Source organism: Phoenix dactylifera, chromosome 8 (genome assembly GCF_051530095.1).
Source record: "Phoenix dactylifera cultivar Ajwa chromosome 8, Ajwa_hap1_PhDact_Kaust_v1.1, whole genome shotgun sequence".
In the NCBI taxonomy this organism is placed as follows: domain Eukaryota; kingdom Viridiplantae; phylum Streptophyta; class Magnoliopsida; order Arecales; family Arecaceae; genus Phoenix; species Phoenix dactylifera.
In genome coordinates this window covers 9,658,106-9,679,035 of record NC_143197.1, presented here as the reverse complement: position 1 = coordinate 9,679,035, position 20,930 = coordinate 9,658,106, and the positions used below count along the sequence as shown (strand labels likewise).

The following is a 20,930-nucleotide window of genomic DNA, read 5'->3' as shown; positions in this document are numbered from 1 at the left end:
TCGCTCTATCATCCAACATCGTGAATCTGCTTAGTAACAGTAGCCGAGTCTCCCTTCAAAATGATATAGTCTACTCCTAGCATCCTTCTCATCCAAGTAACTCCCATATATGCTAGAGACGCAGGTAACCAGATTACTCCCAGATACGTGTTTCCCCGGCATCATCTTGGGCCAGTAAATCTCCAGGGTAAAATAAATAAAATAAAACTGCTCCCACTGCCCACAGCTTGGCTTGCATTTAGAAAAAGGTTCAATGCCCACCGACCCTCGGGAGACACGCTCGCACCCGGTCGCGGACCGCAGACGCGGTTACCGCGCTGAATGGCTCGAAGCCCCAGTTGGTGGGGCCATTTCTGACGCACATCCGCCGTGCGAGCCCCACTGACCGTCCGATCGGATCTCAGACCGACACGCCCACCCATCACGCGAGACCCAAAAAAAAGTAAACGGGCTCCACCCCTTTCAAAAGCTCCCTCTCTCCATCTTCTTTCCCTGGGCTAAAGATGACCAAAAGAAAAGAGTCGCAGTTTTGGTTCCAAAAGCGCGTCCCTCCCCACGTAAAACGACAAAAAGAAAAAGCTAAGGCTTCAGAGTAAACCCTGGCAAATGCAGTAATCTACATCATGACATAGAGAAGCGAAGACTTACACATGAAGCCGCATGGCTGAAATGACAAGAAAGCCCCTAATCCCAGTGGATATACTGCGGGCAATATGGTAATTTTACAGCGTTGGTTACTCGCCCTCATCGTCGCCGCCGAAGAGGGAGATGCGGTTGTAGAGGAGGAAGAGGAGGAGGAGCAAGACGAGCGCGACGCCGATAGGAGACCCGCCGACGCGGTGGATGGAGTCCGGGGAGCCGAAGGAGAAGATGTCGGAGAAGGCGGTGCCGCGGTCCGACGACAAGAACCTGATTACAAGTATGAGAGTAACTGGGAGGAGTAGAAGCCCCGCGGGAGTTACGAGTTCGGAGATAGCTTCTAACAGTGCTTCGCCGCCGTCGCCAAGGAGGAACGGCACTGCCACCACCACTCCTACCACCACTGCTAATAGCACACCGTGCGGCGCTCCTCTTCCTTCCTCCGCCATCATGATCTCCCTTCTCTTGCCTTTCTCTTTATCTCTCTTTCCGTGTGAGAATGAGAAAGAGGTGACTATATAAGTACAGGGGAGAGAGAGAGAGAGAGGGGCGCTGTGGGGCTTCGTTGCATTGTCCTGGCCTCCAACTTATATATATATAGAGAGAGAGAGATAAGAGAAGTGAATAAGGTTTTCTTTTTAAAAAAATAAAAAAGAAGGTGAATGAGGTGTTTTGTTTTGATTCGTTGTGTTTCAAAGGGGAAACGGGATGGGTATTTGAATGTTGGGTAGTAGGTGATTTGAAACGAAGGTAGGAGGCACATGGGGTGGGGGTGAGGGTGCATGTGATGGAAGATGGAGATCACAAGAATAGAAAATAGAGTCACGCAGATTTCAAACTACTTGAAGAAGGGACAAACACGCCAACTTCCTCCCAACCAGCTTTTAACCTACAAAAGGTGGAACGAGTTCTACTAATGAGACAAGAAATTATTGAAAGCAGTCTTGGAAATTCAGATTAATTTTATTTGCTTGAAATATATATACCTTTTATTCATGCAGCCAAAGAAGCATGTAAACTAGTGGAACTGACCACCAAGGTGGTAGAACGGTTGGAATGGGGCTAAAAGTTCACCGGAGTAGCCCAGGTTCGGAACACGCTGGCGTTAATTAAATGCAGGAATCGGATGCCCCTCGTCTGGTTTGTCCGATGAAGCCGCCATCTAGTCCGCCGGTATTGAGGTGGTGCTGGAGTGACGTACTCATACGTAGAAGGGGCTGCCACGTTGGTAGGGCTCTCCATGGGTCGGAGAGGGTATGAGCACATTGTCTATCCATATCGGATATTTTCTGGTGGAAGGGAGGCCCAGTGGAAGCTGCTACGCAGGTAGAATTAATTTCCATCCCCTCTTCTCCTTTTGTCCTAGCAAAAAAAAATAGTGTATCTGCGACAATATTTAATATATGCACGGACAATAAAGCATGGCATTATTCTTCGAAACTCTCCTATATATAATATATTTAATGGGGTTTGATTATTGTGTGTGTAACGGTAATTGCATTCCAGTGGAGGTCCAATTTGTTAATTGCTCCTATTTGTGGAACTCAGCATAAGAAACGGTATAATGAGGCAGCGAGCAATTAGCATTACAATTTCTAAGCCTATAACTTGCTCTTGCTGTCAGATTTTTTTTTTGTTTTTTTTACATCGGCGAATCACAAACAATGAGTATCAATATAGTCCATAAATTCAGAAAGAAGCAGAAAGGGCAAAGAAGATGGGATAGAGTTGTGTCTATTCCAGTTAACACCTTCGAAATGATGAGTCGCATAAAAAGACATCCAGTTTGTGGCGCATTTGGTCTCTCTGTATTTTGTATGCATGAGTAGCCTAGCATGATGATGTCAGTATTTTAATAGCTCAATCAAAGTTTAGTTTTAGAATTAGAGTCCAAGAGAGAGACTAAAAAAGAACATGGATCCCAAAAGGGAGTTAGACGTTCTTTGAGATCTATGGAACTTTTTAATACGAGGGGAAAAAGATTTGATCGACAATGGATGGTGAGACTGAATCGACATGATCCAAAAGTCACGGGATATCTATTCCACGCGCCCCACGCACCATGCTCGTGACCTGAAATAAGTGCTAGTCTGAGTGGACTTCGACCGGCAGTTGACGTCGAAAGCGATTAATAGACGACGACGATGTGACGAAACGGTGGAACTTTAAAAATCCCACGATTGAACTTAAAAATTCTACGTCAGTGTCTTCCGTATGCTCGCCTGTACCGTTCTATTTGGGCTGAGGGTCATCGCAGAAGGATAGCTTATGATCAGACCCGACAAATCCAGGTTGGTCTTTGGCTAAATATAGAGTGTAATTAAATTTCATGCCAGGATTGGGTCAATGCTTGACATATCCCGAGTCTAGTCTGAAGCTTGAGCCCAACTTAAGGCTCGAACGCCCAAACTTGGTACCCAACCCCAAACCAGGTCTCTGCTAAAGCCACCCGACCCACTCAACCACACCTACCTAAACCTAACCCTCACCCCTCCTCCCCTCCCTTTATTTAGCCACTCATGCTACAGAGTCCCAAAATCGGCCCAGGCCACCAAACCATGCCTCTGCCTCTCGATCCCTTTCTCCCTCCCAAACTTCTCCATGATATTATGGTAGCCATTGGAGACCACGTAAGAGATCGAGGAGACCTGATTTGTTGTTTTAGACGATGGAGACAACTTGAGCACCGGTAGTGGGAACATCTCTACTGACGAATCGAGGCACGACCATGAAAGTAATGAAAAAGAAGTTCTGTAGTTGGACCATCTGCTCTATCCGTTCGATTGGAGCTTCTCTAGAGAAGATGAGAAGCTCAACCAAAGTTTAGCCCAAGTTCTACCTAATGAAGATCTCTCTAGCTAGAAGTATTTTTTGGGGTTTATCGTAAATAAGGGAAGATTGGTTTCAGCTAGCATATAGGCACGGTTGAGCACTGAGTTCTTACCAATGGACTACCCAGTGTGTAGGCCACCCATGACCTTGGCTTTTGCGAGAATCCTGCTCAGCGGGTCCAGTTCAGGTGACTATAACGATGGAACTTATAATCCATCGATATGCGTTTTGGCTCTGTCCTCTAGGAGGATAACGATGCTATATTTGAGCGATATCTTATTTATAGTCCAATAAGCTTGAAACTAATGATAACATTGCCCAAGTCCTCTCCATCACCAGAAACAACACCAATCATGCCATCAATATCCGACAGTAACTCGGAGCCAACAGTAAAGAGACGAATATAACTCCCAATATTTTTTATGCCTCAATGACTATGATTTTTTCTCTCGAACTGAAGCAGGAAACTCCAATCTCTCCCTCCCTCTCTCTCTCTCTCTCTCTCTCTCTCTCTCTCTCTCTTATTTTTAGGGTTCCAATATCTCCAATAGGTTCTATGGAAGGAAGGAGCTGGACCATGGGACAATGGAGCACCGAAAGCTTCTCTATCTTCTGAATTCTCGAAGCACGTGTTAAGATTGGAAAAGGATTCATCCACACCGGGCTTCACTTTTTTGGGCTTAGGCCTTGTTTGGGAGAGCTGTTGGCAGTAGAGTTGTTGGAAGTAGAGTTGTTGGAAGTAGAGCTGTCTGAAGTAGAGCTGTTATAAAAAGCTGTTTGCTGTTTGGTAACTACATTCGTAAAGTGCTATAGTACTTTGTTTTGTGTTTAGTCTACTTTTGTATGACAAAATTACCATAAAGGACATTGCATAATATTATACAACAGAACATAATAAAACATAATATAAATTAATACATAAATATACGATATAGTATAATATTATTGCAATAAGAAATAATATTATGTTAATATAGCATAATAGTAATATAATTATTAGAGTAAACTAATATTTGGTAATATAACATAATATTAAATTATTTAACATAACATATTAATGTATTATGATATAATGTAATATATATTATATTTATAGTATAATACAATCATAAAAGTATAAAATATTATAATTATTAGTATAAATTAATTTTTCATAATATAACATAATATTAAATTATTTAAAATAACATAATAATGTATTATAATGTAATGTAATATAATACAATATTTATAGTATAATACAATAATAAAGGTATAAAATATTATAATTATTATTATAAATTAATTTTCCATAATATAACATAATATTAAATTATTTAAAATAACATATTAATGTATTATAATGTAATGTAATATAATATAATATTTATAGTATAATACAATAATAAAGGTATAAAATATTATAATTATTAGTATAAATTAATTTTCTATAATATAACATAATATTAAATTATTTAACATAACATATTAATGTATTATGATATAATATAATATGATATTATATTTATAGTATAATACAAAAATAAAGGTATAAAATATTATAATTATTAGTATAAAATAAATTTCCATAATATAACATAATATTAAATTATTTAACATAACATATTAATGTATTATGATATAATATAATATGATATTATATTTATAGTATAATACAAAAATAAAGGTATAAAATATTATAATTATTAGTATAAAATAATTTTCCATAATAATTTCTAATAATTTCCCATAAAATAATTTTTCACGGTCCAGGGGCTCTTCTTCGTGGTCCATGCTCGAGAAGGACCTCAGCGTGGGCCGCGAGGTTGATGATAAAAAAAAAACAATAGATTGATTTTGGAAGGTATGGAGAAGGATTAAATTTTTTTTCTTCTAAAATGTGGTTCAAGAGATGCATACACAAATTGAAAAGAAAAATACCTTTTCTTACGGAAGAGAGTCTGACGGTTAGGGTTCTTGGCTCCAGCAAATTTTTAGGTTTATAAAGGGACAAACTATGTAATTATGTTATTTTAATATTGAAATTTTTGTCAAAAATACAGCTTTCCGAAAAAGCTGAAACAGCTTCCTCCCAAAAGTTCCAAATTGGAGCTTCCTTCCAAAAGCTGTTTTCAGCTTCCCGCAAAAGCTGAAACAGTTTTTTGAAAAATTTACCAAACACAGTTTTTCATCTAAAAGTACTTTTGGAGGACCAGAAAGTGCTTTCTGGCCCTCCAAAAGCTCCCCCAAACAAGGCCTTCCTCTAGTTAGGTGTTTATGCTTTAGGCTTGAGCCTAACCTTTTTTTTCAAATTTTAGGCTGGCTCAAAGCTCGAAAACATTTTCAGGTTGGGCCCAGATAGAGACGTGGTCCAGCACAACCTAGCCCACTTCCTACCCTAGCTTCTATCTTTATGGATGGTAGTTTTTTTTGCCCTACTAAATATCCGACCCAACCAATCCTAATAGTGCGGGTTTTATCCAACCCATTTAGAGTTAATGGCAAATATAGATCTTCATTCTAAAATCTGCAGTGGATTAGGGGTGGGTAGATGCAATCGCAATGTCTCCTTGAATCTAATATGATTATATATGACTCTTGATGATCATGATGATAATGGACAATGAAGCATTATGGTCGATCATAAAAAAGACTAATAATACGACAGACCGCGGGATACATGCGTAGTTATCTGTTTTTTTTTAGTTAATTGGTTTTTTAGTTTAAGAGGTATTTAAGTTTCTAAAGAATAAATTTGTTTTTATCCTACAGTTCTTAGGTCATATATTTGTATATTTAGTGGTCTAGTGAAGGCCCGCGTAGATGCCACCAAGGCGGTAGCCTAGTGGTACTAGGCAGCAATTCTAACCACAAGGTCCCAAGTTCGAATCGCTGCGGCGACGATTAAATTGTGGACCGGAGCTCACTACTTTGGCCACTGCTTGGACTTGTGGTGTAGGACCGCTCTTGAACCGCTAGTAGCCGGGGTGGTGCCGGGTGTGACGTACTCACACGTGGGACTCGAGCCAGAGCTCAGAGGAGTAGCTGAGCCGGGCCCACGGGTGGGGAGGATATGAGTAAAACCGGTCGGGGTGCCCAACACACGGCCATTTCTGCCCGCATCGAACATTCTCCTGGCGGGGCGGGGGCCCAGTGGGGGCTGCTATGCGGGGGTGGGCTTGTCCCTTCCTCCCCCCTACCCCTTTTCTTTAGCAAAAAAAAAAAAAAAAAAAAAAAAAAAAAAGAGGCCCGCGTAGATTATCTGAAAGCCAAGTTTCCCGTGTTGCCCCACAGGCGCCATCCAGTGAGGCACATTTATCCTGTCGGGCTGAATCAATCCATCAAACACGTCACACGTGTCTAACGCAACCCCCACACTGAGACTTATATACCAAAAATACCCTTATATTTTACAAATTAGTCCATCACATCCACCGTCCTGACCCACGTCGATCTATGCCCATAAGAAGATCGAACGGATCCAACACCTCGCGCGGTCTCCTAAATTATAAAAACTTATGACTAAATAAACTGACAAACGAGAAACCCATTTACGAAGACACCACAAGTACCGTTGGGTCCCATACTTTTCATATCCGAGTTACTGTCTCAAGACCAGTTTCTCGGTCCCATCAGTTTTCTGTGAAAAATCGCCGGCTCTCCTGCTGAGCAGACAACGCACTCAAATATGAACTGTACGTACAAAACATGTCCGGTCAAGATTTTCCTAGGCATCGAAACCAACGGTGGATCCTTCCTATCCTTATACGAAATATAAGCGGAAACCCGTACATCGAGATATAATGAACCCATCCTGTTCTCCTTGTCTGGTCCTTGCGGAAAACGAAAGGCTCAACCCCTCTTCCTCCTCTCCTCGCCGGATTCGTTGCAAACCTCTCCAAAACCCACCCCTATCTCTCCCCTCCTCCTTAAAAACCCTAACCCTAACCGTAACTGCTTCTTCAAGATTGCAGGGATAGAGAGAGAATGCCCGATTGTCGCCGGCGATGACGCCCCGGGCGGTGAATTCCCGGCACGCCGTGGAGTCGTGCGCCCTCCAGCTCCACGCCTGGAAGCCCTTCCAGCTCCAAAGCCGCGGCGTTGATCCCTCCTCCTCCAAGCCCTACCCCTTCCACGCCAAGAAACCCTGCCGCCCCGATCGCTCCACCGCTCCTATCCCCTCCACCGCCGCCGACTCCATTGACCTCTCCCGTCTCAGCCTCTTCGACGACCCTCCGCCCCGCCCTCGGGAGGAGAGCTTCCGGTGGCTCGCCCGGAAGCGCCGCCGCAGGGGGTCCCGGTCGGTGTCCGGTCGGAGCAGCGACCGGAGCGGCACCCGCCGACGGGGCAGCGCATCGGCGGCATACGCCACCTGCTCTGATTTTCCACTCGCGGCCGGGGGCACGGACTCCAGCGGGGAGCTGTTCTTGAACGGGGATGGGAGCTGGGGGTCGGACGTCAGCGAGGCGCGGATCTCGAGGAAGGAGAGCAGGGAGGTCGCGGGGGGAGGTGGGTTGGAGAGGGAGAGCTCCGGATTCGGGTCGTTTCAGGGCGGAGGAGGGGCTGGGGCTCTGGAATCGCAGGGGAATGAGTCCGGGTATGGCAGTGAACCGGGGTACAGGGGCGATGGCGAGCTTGGCTATGACGATGAGTTTGATGAGGAGGATGAGGATGGGCGGCAGTTATTTTGGGGCGAAATGTTTGGAGGTAAGGCCTTTTGACCCATTCTCTGCTGCTTTGATTATATTGTGACAAATTAGAGATAACTGGGTATTGTAATCTTTGAAGGAATGATTTTTTATGTTATCAAATATATTTATAGCTAGAAGATTTAAACAATCTGTTGTTTAAACCAGCAAAGATGTAAAGATCTTTTGTTTATTGTATATTCCAGAAGCTTTACAATTTTATTGCTCGGATCTTTGCATTTCTTTGGTTGATTTTAAAGCTGTTGTAGATTTCATGTGACTGATGACGAACAGTGATGTCTGCGGCGTCTGCCCAAAGCAACATGTACAAGAATCTATGATTGGAACATGCGTGATGAGCTCTTAGTAAAGAACAGTAGTGGAAAGAAGAAAGAGAAGTTAGAATTTATAAAGTTTGCCCAAAAAGATTAATACAAGAGGAGATCATCTCTTTTATTTTTAAACGTATTAACTATAACTGGTTGCTATATCAATGGGTTCACAGTTACTAGTGCAAGTGAATGCTAGGAAATCTAACACATATTCTAACCATGAGCTTACATTATGTCTCATGGGCATGAAAAGAAGGAGATCCATTGAAACTCAAAAGAAGAGAAGGGTGCCATACTGCTACATGTACTCCCATAGTGGTCTTTAAGGCCAATCATGTTGTTTACAGTGATATATCCCATGAAAGTTCATTAAGAAAATCTATCTGGTCGAAAATCAGCATGAAAAATTCTTGCTTGACCAAAAGGAAATGATTTCTTGAATTCATCAGCTTATGCTGACTGATTTATCTTGCACAGATGTTTACATTTGCTTTTGAACCAAATTATTAATGATTGATTTCTGGCATTGAGCTGCTTCAGACTTAAACGATGACTCCATGTGTCACATACACTCCTTATTTGATTTACACTCCTATCCTGGCTCAGGGCAGACACCTAAGACTAAGAATAAGTTTCAAGTGATTAAGAAATTGGGAGTATGTTGTCCTTAATTGCAGGATCTGATAAGAGTGAATTGATCTATTATGTGGCCTTCCATATGGTATGTGTCTGTTACATTGAACTAGCCATGAAATCTCTTTTTTATTATGTCTTCACACAGACCTGTTGAATTGTTAGCTTTTATGATTCACAAGCCCAATTAAAATTCTGTTTTTGTTATGTATGAAGGTCCTTAGCTTTCAGGAAGAGTCTTCGTGGACTTTGTCGAAAGTTTGAATTAATTTGATGGTCTATTTGTGACCTCCGTCTATTGCATTGTTTAATTTGAAATTATTGAGGAATTTTTTCATGGTTCAATATAGCAATTGATTCCCTATTGCTTATCGCATTTTCCTATTAGACATCTTTCTAAGGAATAATGGGAGTTGAGCTCATACTATTCAATTGATTGATAATTTTTGGATATTTCAACAAAGTAGATGAAGAGGAAGAAGATGATGAATTTGCCTGATGCACATGATCTCCTGACATTAAGCCTAAATATTTTCTTTTATAAATGAATTTCTGCAAGAATTTAAGATGTATACTTAATAAGAAGTCTTATAACCAAGTAATAGTCTTAGTTTGGCGCTTAGAAAAGAAACTAGAAAAGAGAGTATTCCATCCCAATAAGAAGAAGCTTGAATAATGAATTCTTTTTAAAAAAACTACACCATTTTGATTCAGTTTTAGTTTTCATGGGGTTGGTCTTATGATACTATCCCTGCATATTTAGTTAATAGATACATTGTCACTTAAAACTTTGAACCCATGCTAATCATTAATTCATTTTCACATCTACCCTAGCCATTGATAAGCATAAAAGTTACATATTAACATAAAACTGAAAAGGTCATAGATACAACTCGAACAAAACATTGCACTAAATCACAAGCAAAATTCTAAGTTTTTGTACAAAATTTGTAAACAAGATTGTAGACTTCAAAATTGGTTTTGAAATGAGTTGTTCATGACTGAATGTACACAGAAATATGCCTTTATAAAAGCTTGCCTGTTTTAAACTTTACCTTCGATTCAAACTTTTTTTATTGCTCGCATGGATGTTGGCATTGACTGGAATCGGTGTACCATGTGGTTTTCAATTTTGCTTGCAATGGGGATGCATCTAGGTATGAATTGCAAGAATGAAAGTGATATATGGAGTACTCGTTGTATTTCATGTTGTTAAACTAGTGAGTCACTCTATAAAAGTGACAATGCATAGTTAGGAACAAAGAACTAAGGATATTTTCTTTGTGATAGAAAGTTAAGATGGGGGGTATTTTGTTTCTTAGGTATCTATGAAGCATGGGCACATATATGACATAATAATTACATGCTGATAAAATGGATATTGGTAAGATAGGATGCCAATGTGGTGCAGACATTACAGTAATTAATTATATATTTTTTTATATAAATATATCTACTTTATAGATGACAAGTTTATTAGAAAAAAATATAGCTGTAACTGATGATGATTAGTAATGCAAAAATTGATGATCTATTTGTGTCAATAACGAAGTTATCATTCAAAACGAAAAGTACAAAAAATGCATAAAATATATAAGAAATAAGATGCAAGAAGAGATAAGCTGAAACGTATCTAAATTGTCTCCATCCTTATGCAGTCATGCAGCCAGCCTCTATCCAGTGTTAAAACAGTTTTTTTAAAGATAAAATGATACTTATGTAGTGTGTCAAACATATATTAGGTGGTAATTAAGGTGTATCCATATGGTATTGTCATTTCTCCTCTAGGGAGAACTTTTTTTGCTTTGGAGCCAGGTAAAAAAGAATTCTGATCAAGAAGAGTAATCTTTAGTTAGTAAGAAAAATGTGCTCCAAACAGTTATATTGACAGCCTCAAAGACACAGATAATATTACATTGAGAGATAAGAAATTAGAGAAGTAATTATGATGAGATGGGTGAGGCTCCAGGTGTTTGGATATGCTTGTCCCAATTAGTTTTTTGCAGGTTGTTGCTAAGGGTTGTAATAATAATTAGAGTAGATAAATCACTACGATTTTCGGTTTTGGTGTGTTGCATGATTTGCCATTACCAATGAGACTTTAGACAATGTAGAGGTCATCAATGCTAGTGAAGATGGAATGTTGGGTGTTAAAGCGATGATAGAAATGGATGAATTTAAAGAAGCTCTCATAGACTTGAACTAGTCTCTGATAAAATTTGGAAGGACAAAAGTCTGAAGACGCCCCTGAGAAAACACATTTGTTATGATCAAGGTATTTTCCTTTATATGCTAGGTTCTCTTGCACCCAAATCTGCTCCCTATACCATGCATATTAAAGCTACTGATTCAGGAATATGAAGGTAAAGAAGATGATTGTTTTTATTTGTAAAATAGAGCTGTAAGTCTGTATCTATCACGAGCCTAGTTCCACATATTGGGTGCTCTAATCTACACTTGAGGTTCATTACAGGTTTTCATTTTCTATAAAGGTGGCTTTCTACCTTACACTGAGCATCTGACCTCTTTGTTTCCTTAGGCCCTGTTTGGGGGAGCTGTTGGCAGTAGAGCTGTTGGAAGTAGAGCTGTTGGAAGTAGAGCTGTCTGAAGTAGAGCTGTTATAAAAAGCTGTTTGTTGTTTGGTAACTATATTTTTAAAGTGCTGTGGCACTTTAACATATGTTTGGTAAACAAACTGAGAAAGTACTTTTATATGACAAAATTACCATAAAGGACATTGCATAGTATTATACAATAGAGCATGATAAAACATAACATATATTAATACATAATATACGATATAGTATAATATTACTGTAATATAAAATATTATTATTATAATATAGTAATATGATATTGCATAGCATAGCATAATGGTAATATAATTATTAGTATTAATTAATTTCTCATAATATAACATAATATTAAATTATTTAAAATAACATATTAATGTATTATGATATAAGGTAATATAATATAATATGTATAGTATAATACAATAATAAAGGTATAAAATAATATATTATTAGTATAAATTAATTTTTCATAATATAACATAATATTAAATTATTTAACATTACATATTAATGTATTATGATATAATGTAATATAATAATATATTTATAGTATAATACAACAATAAATAACTATTTATCTGTTTAATAGATTATCTTTTTACTTAACTATTTGCAATGGCGACAAATTCACCGTACTTATCAATATCATAAGGATCAGATTATTTGCCACTCACTCATTATTTTTCTTTATATTTATTTATTTATACGTTCATTCGTATATATATTTTTATTTATGCATTTATTTATTTATTATTTTATCCATTGAAATATATTTATTTATTATCTTATTTATTTATTCATTCATTCATTCATTTATATAAATATTTATTTATGCATTTATTTATTTATTTATTTATTCTTTTCTTTTCTTTTCTTTTATTTTATTTTCTTTTCTTCTTTTTTTTCCTTTTCTTTTTTTCTTCTCTTCTTCTCCTTCCTTCCTCTGCCCCCTTCTCCGTTCTTCTCCTCCCGCGCACCCGGCAGCACCGGAAGGGGGCCAGGCCACGGCGGCCGCGGGAGGGGGCCGGGCCGTGGCCGGCGGCAGTCTCGGTGGCCGACGGCGCCGGAGGGGGTGCGGCCCTACGGCGGCGGGGGAGAGGGACGGGGTGCAGCGGCGGGGGAGAGGGAGGGGGTGCGGCACTGCAGCGGGGAGACACTGCAGCGGCGGGGGAGAGGGAGGGGGTGCGGCGGCGGGGGAGAGGGAGGGGGTGCGGCACTGCAGCGGCGGGGGAGAGGGAGGGGGTGCGGCGGCGGGGCACTGCAGCGGCGGGGAAGAGGGAGGGGGTGCGGCGGCGGGGGAGAGGGAGGCACAGCAGCGGCGGCGGTGATGCGGGGGGGAGGGGTGCGGGTGGGTTGGGAGGTGGTTTGGGAGAGGAACAGGGCCGGGGGGAGGGTGGGCGGGTCGGTGGGGAGAGGAACAGGCGGTGAGGAACCTTTTTTGGGGAGGAATTTTTTTTTTACATGGGGGTATTTTGGTCAAAAATACAGCTTTCCGAAAAAGCTGAAAACAGCATTTTCGGAAAGCTCCAAATTGGAGCTTCATTCCAAAAGCTGTTTTCAGCTTCCCGCAAAAGCTGAAACAGCTTTTCAAAAAATTTACCAAACACCATTTTTTAGCTAAAAGTACTTTTGGAGGGCCAGAAAGTGCTTTTTGGCCCTCCAAAAGCTCCCCCAAACAGGGCCTTAGTCCAACTTTATGTCAAAGTACAATGACCATTCATAAGTTGCATTAAGGCAAATTGAAGTAGATATTATTGTGGTGTAAAATCCAATGTTATTTATGTGGTTCAAGGAAGATATGGTTTTTCTTTTTGTTCTGAAAGTAACATGCAACATATCCTGTCGTATTTATTGTCAAAGGAGATTGGAAGATCTCTCTATATATATGATGAAGTATCAAGGATCCTCTTTATTTTTGTAGCTTCTCAAGGATTTTGTTCCCATGGTAGAACAGGTGTAGCAAAAGCAGTTCGGAGTTTAACCTTACATCGCTTTTTGGCTTTCTTGATTGACCATAGCTTGGATTCTTCTCAAGTCTCAATCCCAGTGATCCAGTCTAGTTAATTGTTTAATTCCTTTTGACCATTGAGCATTTTATGGGAGTTTCTACACAAATAGCTTCAGGGTAAGCCCACCTATACATGGTTGGCCAGTTCTTGGCTGAGTTTCAAGCAGCATAAGATATCTGTATCCAGTATTTCTTTTTATTTTATTTTTGGAAATTTATGTTGAAGGTCCTGCATTTTCAGATCGCTCTAACGAGTCTCTTTCCAAAGTATGTTACTGTGGTTCTGTTTTAAACAATCTTCAGATCTTTCTTCATGATTGAAAATAATATGTTTCCATGTTGTGAGCATGTGTAAGAGATTAGGGGAGTAAGTTTCCTGAACATCATCGGTGTGTTGCCTGTACATGTACATCCAACATGCTTAAACAAGCTTTTGAACAAGAAAAGCATCATCTTAATTGGCAACAAATTTTATTTACTAAATTAACTGTTGTATCAGATTGTCCAGAAATAATAATTCCCCTGTATGACTTTGCTGAAGTGGGCCCAGTGTTTTAAGGATTGGATGGAGAATTAGCCACACAAATATCTAGGACCTGAAAAAAAAGAGGCTAGAAACTAAAATGAAAAGTAGTGATGCATAATATTATAATCTTGCCATGGTATTTTGAGGAATGAACAAGATTCTTTATTATGATGTAATCGTTAAAGATACTAAAATTCTAAAACTTCTGCAATGTGGATTTTAAAAGGACTGTGATAATTTAATGCAAAGATTTGATTTAAATGGAGCTGTCAAAGTGACCAGTTAATCACCAGCTGATGGAGAACCTTGACCATTTTGTTGGTGCTTAGATGGATTGGGTGGACGATTGGTGTGTTGGTTGGGATACATGGAAAAAGAAGAATGATGAACTCAACCCGTCCCTGGTCCCCCTCCAAAAAAAATTCCTCGTCCAAATAAAGGGAAAAGAAACAACATAAAAGAAGGAATGAGTGGAAGATATGGCAACGGGAGAAGAAACTAATATATGGCAGCCTATTTACTTCTAAATCTTTGGATAGTATTTACAAATATATATATATACTAGTCTATTTACTCATCTAAAAAAAATTCTCACGGCCGAGGATCCTACCCCACAAATTTTGCTGGTTAATTTGATCTAAGCATCCATTAAGTGTTGTCCTTTTTCTTGAAATAGACAAGTGTATTGCATGCGCTATGTACTATTTGGACTTGAGTTGACAGATTGTTTACTAGTCATTATATTAAGTAGTCTATGATCGTTGGATTAGAGTTAGAACTTGGAAGGATGGAAGTGGAGTTTATAGTGTCACACTGCTGCTGTATAGGAACCCAAAGTCTTATATTGTTGTATGAGTTCGTCTACTTTCAAAAGGGTTGAGGCTTCAATCATACCAATCCGAAATCAACGATGGACATTCAAAATTGAGAATTAATACCTTTGGTGATGATTTACATGATGAAAACTATTAATAAACAAAAAATCTTGAGGTTCTGAGGCCTCCTATGCATGTATGTGGTCATAACTTTAGCGTGCTAAACTATGTGAGAAGGCACAAATTGAAATCCACACCTTGATCTTGATCCACATATCAGAAAGCTTGTATATACCAAAATTCACTTGATTTGAGAGGGCTTCCAGACCCTAAATCATGCAAAACATCATATCAAACCATTAAAGCAATATTTTTTTTTGAAACTTGATGCATAGGTAACTGATCTCTAAAACACATGAATTTGATATCATAATACTTTTTATGATGTAGATCATAATTAATAGCGTGAATCAAAAACTACCAAACTGTCTTGAATTAGGCGGTTCAGAATATACCGAATTAGACTGGTGGGGAATGGGGATCGTTCAGTTAGTCAATCTGGTTCGACTAGGGTTTTTATAAAGCCCTCTCCTCTCCCCTCTCTGAATCCTCACCTTTCCTCTCTCACCCTATCTTTTGATCCTCCTCTTCGTTCTCTCCTCTCCCCCTCTGTCCCAATTTTCGTCTCCCCTCTTCTCTCTTGATCCCTTGCAACTCCTTTTGCATGATGATGTTGATGATGCCAATGCCAACAGTTAGGGTTCCACGACAATGACTTCACCACTAGGGTTAAGGTTCCATCGCTATCGATGATGTTACAGGGAGGTACTCTTGTCCCTTTCTCTCTCTCTCTCTCTCTCTCTCTCTCTTGCCCCCCTCTCCTCTCTCTCCTGCCCCCTCCTCCCTCTTCCTCCTAGTTCCAGTATGCCTCAAGTTGATATGGTATGTACCGGTAGCGTATCAAACTAGTAGCCAGCTGGTATGACTTTCGGTACCAGTTCAATGAACCTTGATGTGAATCCTTCATATAACATCTCCATAATAAGATTGAGACCACAATCTTTCCAGGAGAGTAGACCAACTCCTGCTATACTATGATATTGGGTCACTTCTCCTTGCACTGACATCCAAAGTTTTTTGATGCATCAAACTTTAAGTATGCATTTGGTTCAGAACAAGAAAAGTGAACGCGAATGATTATCACTATGAGGATAGTTATTTGACCAGTAATTCCTATTTCTGTATGGCTACAATTTTAAATAACTCTAGGCTGAGTATGTTTTGTAAAAGCAAGGTCACCTTGCTTCCTTGAACTAATAACCATGCTAACCTAGCCTCCTCCATCCCTTGGGACTAACAAGGGTAGTACAAGAATATTCATCTATTGTCCACTCCCCACACCCGACGCCCACCCACCCCCCCTCTTCCCCTGCCCCCGCGAAAAAAAAGAAGAATGAACACAGGAGTGGATGAGGAAATAGCTTATGACATCTCTTCTTTGGAATTGCTATGCTTGCACTAAGTTTGATCGAAATAACTAGTCCTTGCAACTCTTTTCTAAAAATTGTTTGGCAGGCATATGGCTTAATCTAAGCCTTATGGCTTTTTTTTAAAAAAAAAAACAAATGCTGTCTACATCTCTCTCGCTCTCTATTTAATTGTGCCTTGAGCCCAAGTGTGACAATAGGAAAAAGAAATGTAAAGCCACCAATATTCGCTGGTGGGGGCCTCAACAATCCAGTTTGGAGAGGAACAAGAGAAGTGCACGAGCCAAAAGAGGTAGTGCGTTTATGAAGTTAAATAAATAAAAGGGACGGGTTTGAGAAACCTTGTTTTCACAGGTGCTCTCTCTCTCTCTCTGCCGTCCTCTCCATTTTCCACGTGCCTATAGATACACCAATGTTTTAGGAGTGTAACTCTTGTTGCTCAACTTTTTTCTCTGTGAGAGAGAGAGAGAGAGAGAGAGAGAGAGAGAGAGATGCATCTCTTGAAAATATAGATATTTATTTGGTTTTAAGTAATAGGACACTCTGTTTCTCATCTTATGTGCATTTTGCATGCTAAATACTAGTATGAGAGAAGGATCATTTAGTTATCTAAAATGCTATGCATACCTGCTGCATATGCACCCGCATGTGCATCCCGCATTTCCTATATGCCCTTCTCTCCATGTAGCATTTCACAGCCACACGTGGTTTGTTTTGTATCATACAACTATGTTTAGCATTCTGGAGCTACATGTACAATCCACTCATATCACTCATATATGGGCCCATGTAGGTGAAGTGGGTTCAAGGTGATTGTTAAGTTTGATATAGGTTTCAAGTGGGCTTAATATGGTTATGCGAGTATTAATGGTGCTAAAATGTTAATTATGCTATAATTACTGCTGTCAGGTATTAGATACTAAATAAAAAGCACTAATTATTAGTTATTATTGTTATTAATATTGTTATTATCCATCCATGAAAAAATGTTACCATTATTGTTATGTTTGTTGTACCTGATGTATTAGATTTATTTTTAAATAGTTCAAAGATAGTAACCACATATTCACTTGCATATGCAGCATGCATATCGAATGTGCACCATGTGATCTCTTGACTGCATGTATACTGTAGCTGCTTTCTATTGTTGGATCATATACATGTGTATGTTCATGTGAGAAGAGGTTGGCGGGCATAAACCATGTATAAATCAAGTGTTCCCTTACATGCAACACATAGACCTGAGCGAGTCTTGAGTTTATATACCATACTAGTATACGTTGGACATGCAAAAATATACTTGATGCGTTTAATCTATTGCGCTTAAAATGACTATTAAGCGAATATCGATGTTAACATACAGATACACATTGATTAAGAAATAAGGTTATTTTTAGCATGTAAACTAATATAACATTTATATATTAATGCAACACAATTAACTGAATTGATGGATTTGTCCTAAGTAGTAGACCTACCTACATGCTTGGTGGACCGCCTTAAAAAATACTGTGACTACTAAGTCATTCATGTGATTTTGATGCCATATCTGACTAGAGCAACTACTTTGACTGTAGATGGTTTGCCTGTGAGTAGATGGGATTTTCCTATGTATGCAGGACTTCATCTTCTGTGGATATGTGTGTAGTAATGTGCTTGAATGGATAAAAAAATTATTGTTTATGAATAGACAGAAGTGATAGTGCAATGTGAACATGTTGGACCATAAAACACAGTGAGATTTGCAATATCTGCTTCTAAGATATTGTAATTGTTGTCCATCAATTTGTTAGTATGCCCAAGAAATGAACTGTAATCTTTTATGAACCCTGTATGCAAGATGGTTTCTTTCCTAGCAGATTTATATTTCCATATAAACAGGATGTAGTTTGATGTGTGGCGTAGAAAATCATGTACATGCATAGTACAATGATTGATTCTATGCTTTACAAGGCATTCTAGTTCGGTATTGCTTTCTCATCATGCAATGTTATTGCTCTGTTATTTTTTTTGAAACTTTCATTGAGTTGTCCTGCAAATTTTATCAGATACCAATCAGATGGGAATTGTAGGTGAGAATAAATTTTCAGAGCAGAAGACTCACCACAGAGGCAGGCGGAAGAAGCATGATTGGAGATCAATGGCTCCATAGAGATAATAACGAAGCATCTTATTATAATTTGCTGCATGAAATGATTAAATCGTGATTAATGTAACAGAAGTTAGTTATAGTTACCCAATGCCAAATGCAGTCATGCTGATTGTTTGGATGTAATTAAAGAACATTGTGTTTTTTTTTCATTATAATATTAGAACCCATCAGTTGCAATGCTAGTTTTAATTCAGACTCTGAAATAGTTGATATAAATGGATATTATTGCATCAATTGGTGGTGTACCTGGAATATTTTGATCAAGCAAATTCTTATCTGTGGTTTCCCTCTTACTTGTGTTTCTCCTTGTTCTTGTTTCCTTCCTTGAGTACACAAATATTTGAAAAAACAGAAAAGAAAAAAAAAAGGATGTGTTTTTTGCATTTTTTTTCTTCCAAATTTGACAAATGCTGACATGGTGTTTGATGGATGCAAAGAGGACGTTGTACTGTTGTTTGTATAAATATCGTGCAGAGATGCTATTTTCAAAGTTGTATCATGGCTTGTGCTCTCTCAACATACCTTGTGAGAATTCTTCTGTTCTGGTTTTGATAACCTGCTGCAGGTAACAAGGCTGTCCGCAATTTACCATGGTACTCTTATTGGTGGTTTTAGTTGTTTACCTGCCTTAATCTCTCATGTATTACACAAACTTTTATTAAATATATGTGATGTTAGATTACGGAAGGTTTATTTGCTCCTATGTAATGATTTCATACGCTCTGTCACATTGTCTAATATTATCTTGTTTCTCTGTTATGGGACGTACATCAGTGAAAAGCTGACCGATACTCGCACTAGATAAGAGGTGGTCATCCTATTTTTGAGGAAAACCAAGCAATTGTTGAACGTGAAAGTGAGATTAAGGGTGGGTTACGTTTCAAATATGAATCCTAGCCGACCATAACAGATGCCAAGCAAGTATCCTATATATTTCAGTACTTGAATAATATGAAATTGATTTTCCTTTTGTGATATGTATGTATGTCAATCAAATCTATCACATGTTTTTGATACTGTTTACACTTTGCATACTATTATTTTATTTCATAATATGCTTACGAGATAAATAAGTAAATATGTACATATTTATTATGATTTGTCTGGGAACTATTATTAACCTGTATTGACCCAAAAAAATCCGTTGGATTTGCCAAAATCAATATTATGCCTGATGTGGGCCAAACCCTTGTAGAATAGGATTGGGTTTGGGGTCTTTTTTTTTGACCCAGTTCAAATATGGATTGAATTTTGGTTGTGCCTATTCCTGATCCATCGTAACCTTGCATCCCAGAGAGTATGAATTGGATCTTCGTTAGTTCGTATGATTTAATCGATCTTGATGGCTAATAATAATTGACTACTGGACCTTTGGACATGCTATACATGTGATTATGGGCTACTCCTGGAAGATAACTGCATAAAATAAATATTAGTTTAAGGGTGCAATCATATTGCAAGGAGACTCGAGTAGTGTCATCTCTAGGATCTCAGCAAAAACTCAGCATGAGAAGCCTAATCATCCACCATTGATGGATATTTGGAGATTTAAATTGATTGATGCGTAATTAATCATATGAAAAGCTAATCAGATGGTCGATTAGATGGCTTTTTATGTAGCTGATCATAGTGGACCTGAGATTTGAGATACCTTCTTTATATTTACTATGTTATCTCCAATACATTTTAGTGACAGATGCTACTAGGTGTATTTATTCAAGCTATGAAACAACCGGATTGACAGAAAAAAAAAAGAAGGGTAGATGATAGGCCCTTCATATTGATAAGTCAAATATAGAGTGGAATCAGAAGAGTTTTAATTATAATAGTACTAAAATACATGTTTCCCATATAAGAAAATCAAGTGAGGCGATTTTGAGAATCTGGAGTTCGGTCATGCTAGACTTCCCACCGAGACAATTAAGCGCACATAAAGGGCCCTTAGTATCAGAGAAAAATAGCAAAAATTGGAGTGTGTGTATATATATATATATATATATATGCATGCATGCATGTACACATACACAATTATATATTCTATTTCTAAATTGCTTATGTATAAAAATTTATTTAATTTAGAGATTTTTAGCCCATGTATTAAGTAGTAAAAAATTGAATGTAATATACTACATCACTTGCAGGAATCCATGCGGAGACCAGGGATGATGGAGTGGGACGTCACCTGTGCTTACCTGACTTATCATATTTGGTTAGACAAGAATGTTTGTATCTTTGAGGGAAGGAGGTCTCATCCGCTAGCTGT

At 38.7% G+C, this 20,930-nt stretch overlaps 2 protein-coding genes across 2 annotated transcripts; one reads left to right on the top strand and one right to left on the bottom strand.

Annotated features, from left to right (window-relative positions):
• Positions 1 to 593: 593 nt before the first annotated feature.
• On the bottom strand, positions 594 to 1,219 carry LOC103715301 (uncharacterized). Its single transcript, XM_008802887.6, has one exon. The coding sequence runs from the start codon at positions 1,089 to 1,091 to the stop codon at positions 735 to 737; it is 357 nt and encodes a 118-aa protein (XP_008801109.1). The 5' UTR covers positions 1,092 to 1,219; the 3' UTR covers positions 594 to 734.
• Positions 1,220 to 7,266: 6,047 nt separating this feature from the next.
• Positions 7,267 to 18,901, top strand: LOC120110209 (LYR motif protein). Its single transcript, XM_039124544.3, has 2 exons — positions 7,267 to 8,157; positions 18,564 to 18,901. The coding sequence occupies exons 1-2, from the start codon at positions 7,458 to 7,460 to the stop codon at positions 18,665 to 18,667; spliced, it is 804 nt and encodes a 267-aa protein (XP_038980472.3). The 5' UTR covers positions 7,267 to 7,457; the 3' UTR covers positions 18,668 to 18,901.
• Positions 18,902 to 20,930: the final 2,029 nt, after the last annotated feature.

Bases quoted from the DNA above. Each gene is read 5' to 3' on its own strand.
- LOC120110209 (XM_039124544.3), top strand. From the start codon at position 7,458: ATGACGCCCCGGGCGGTGAATTCCCGGCACGCCGTGGAGTCGTGCGCC. The intron at 8,158-18,563 runs GTAAGGCCTTTT...AAATTTTATCAG, and splicing joins TTGGGGCGAAATGTTTGGAG to ATACCAATCAGATGGGAATT.
- LOC103715301 (XM_008802887.6), bottom strand. From the start codon at position 1,091: ATGATGGCGGAGGAAGGAAGAGGAGCGCCGCACGGTGTGCTATTAGCA.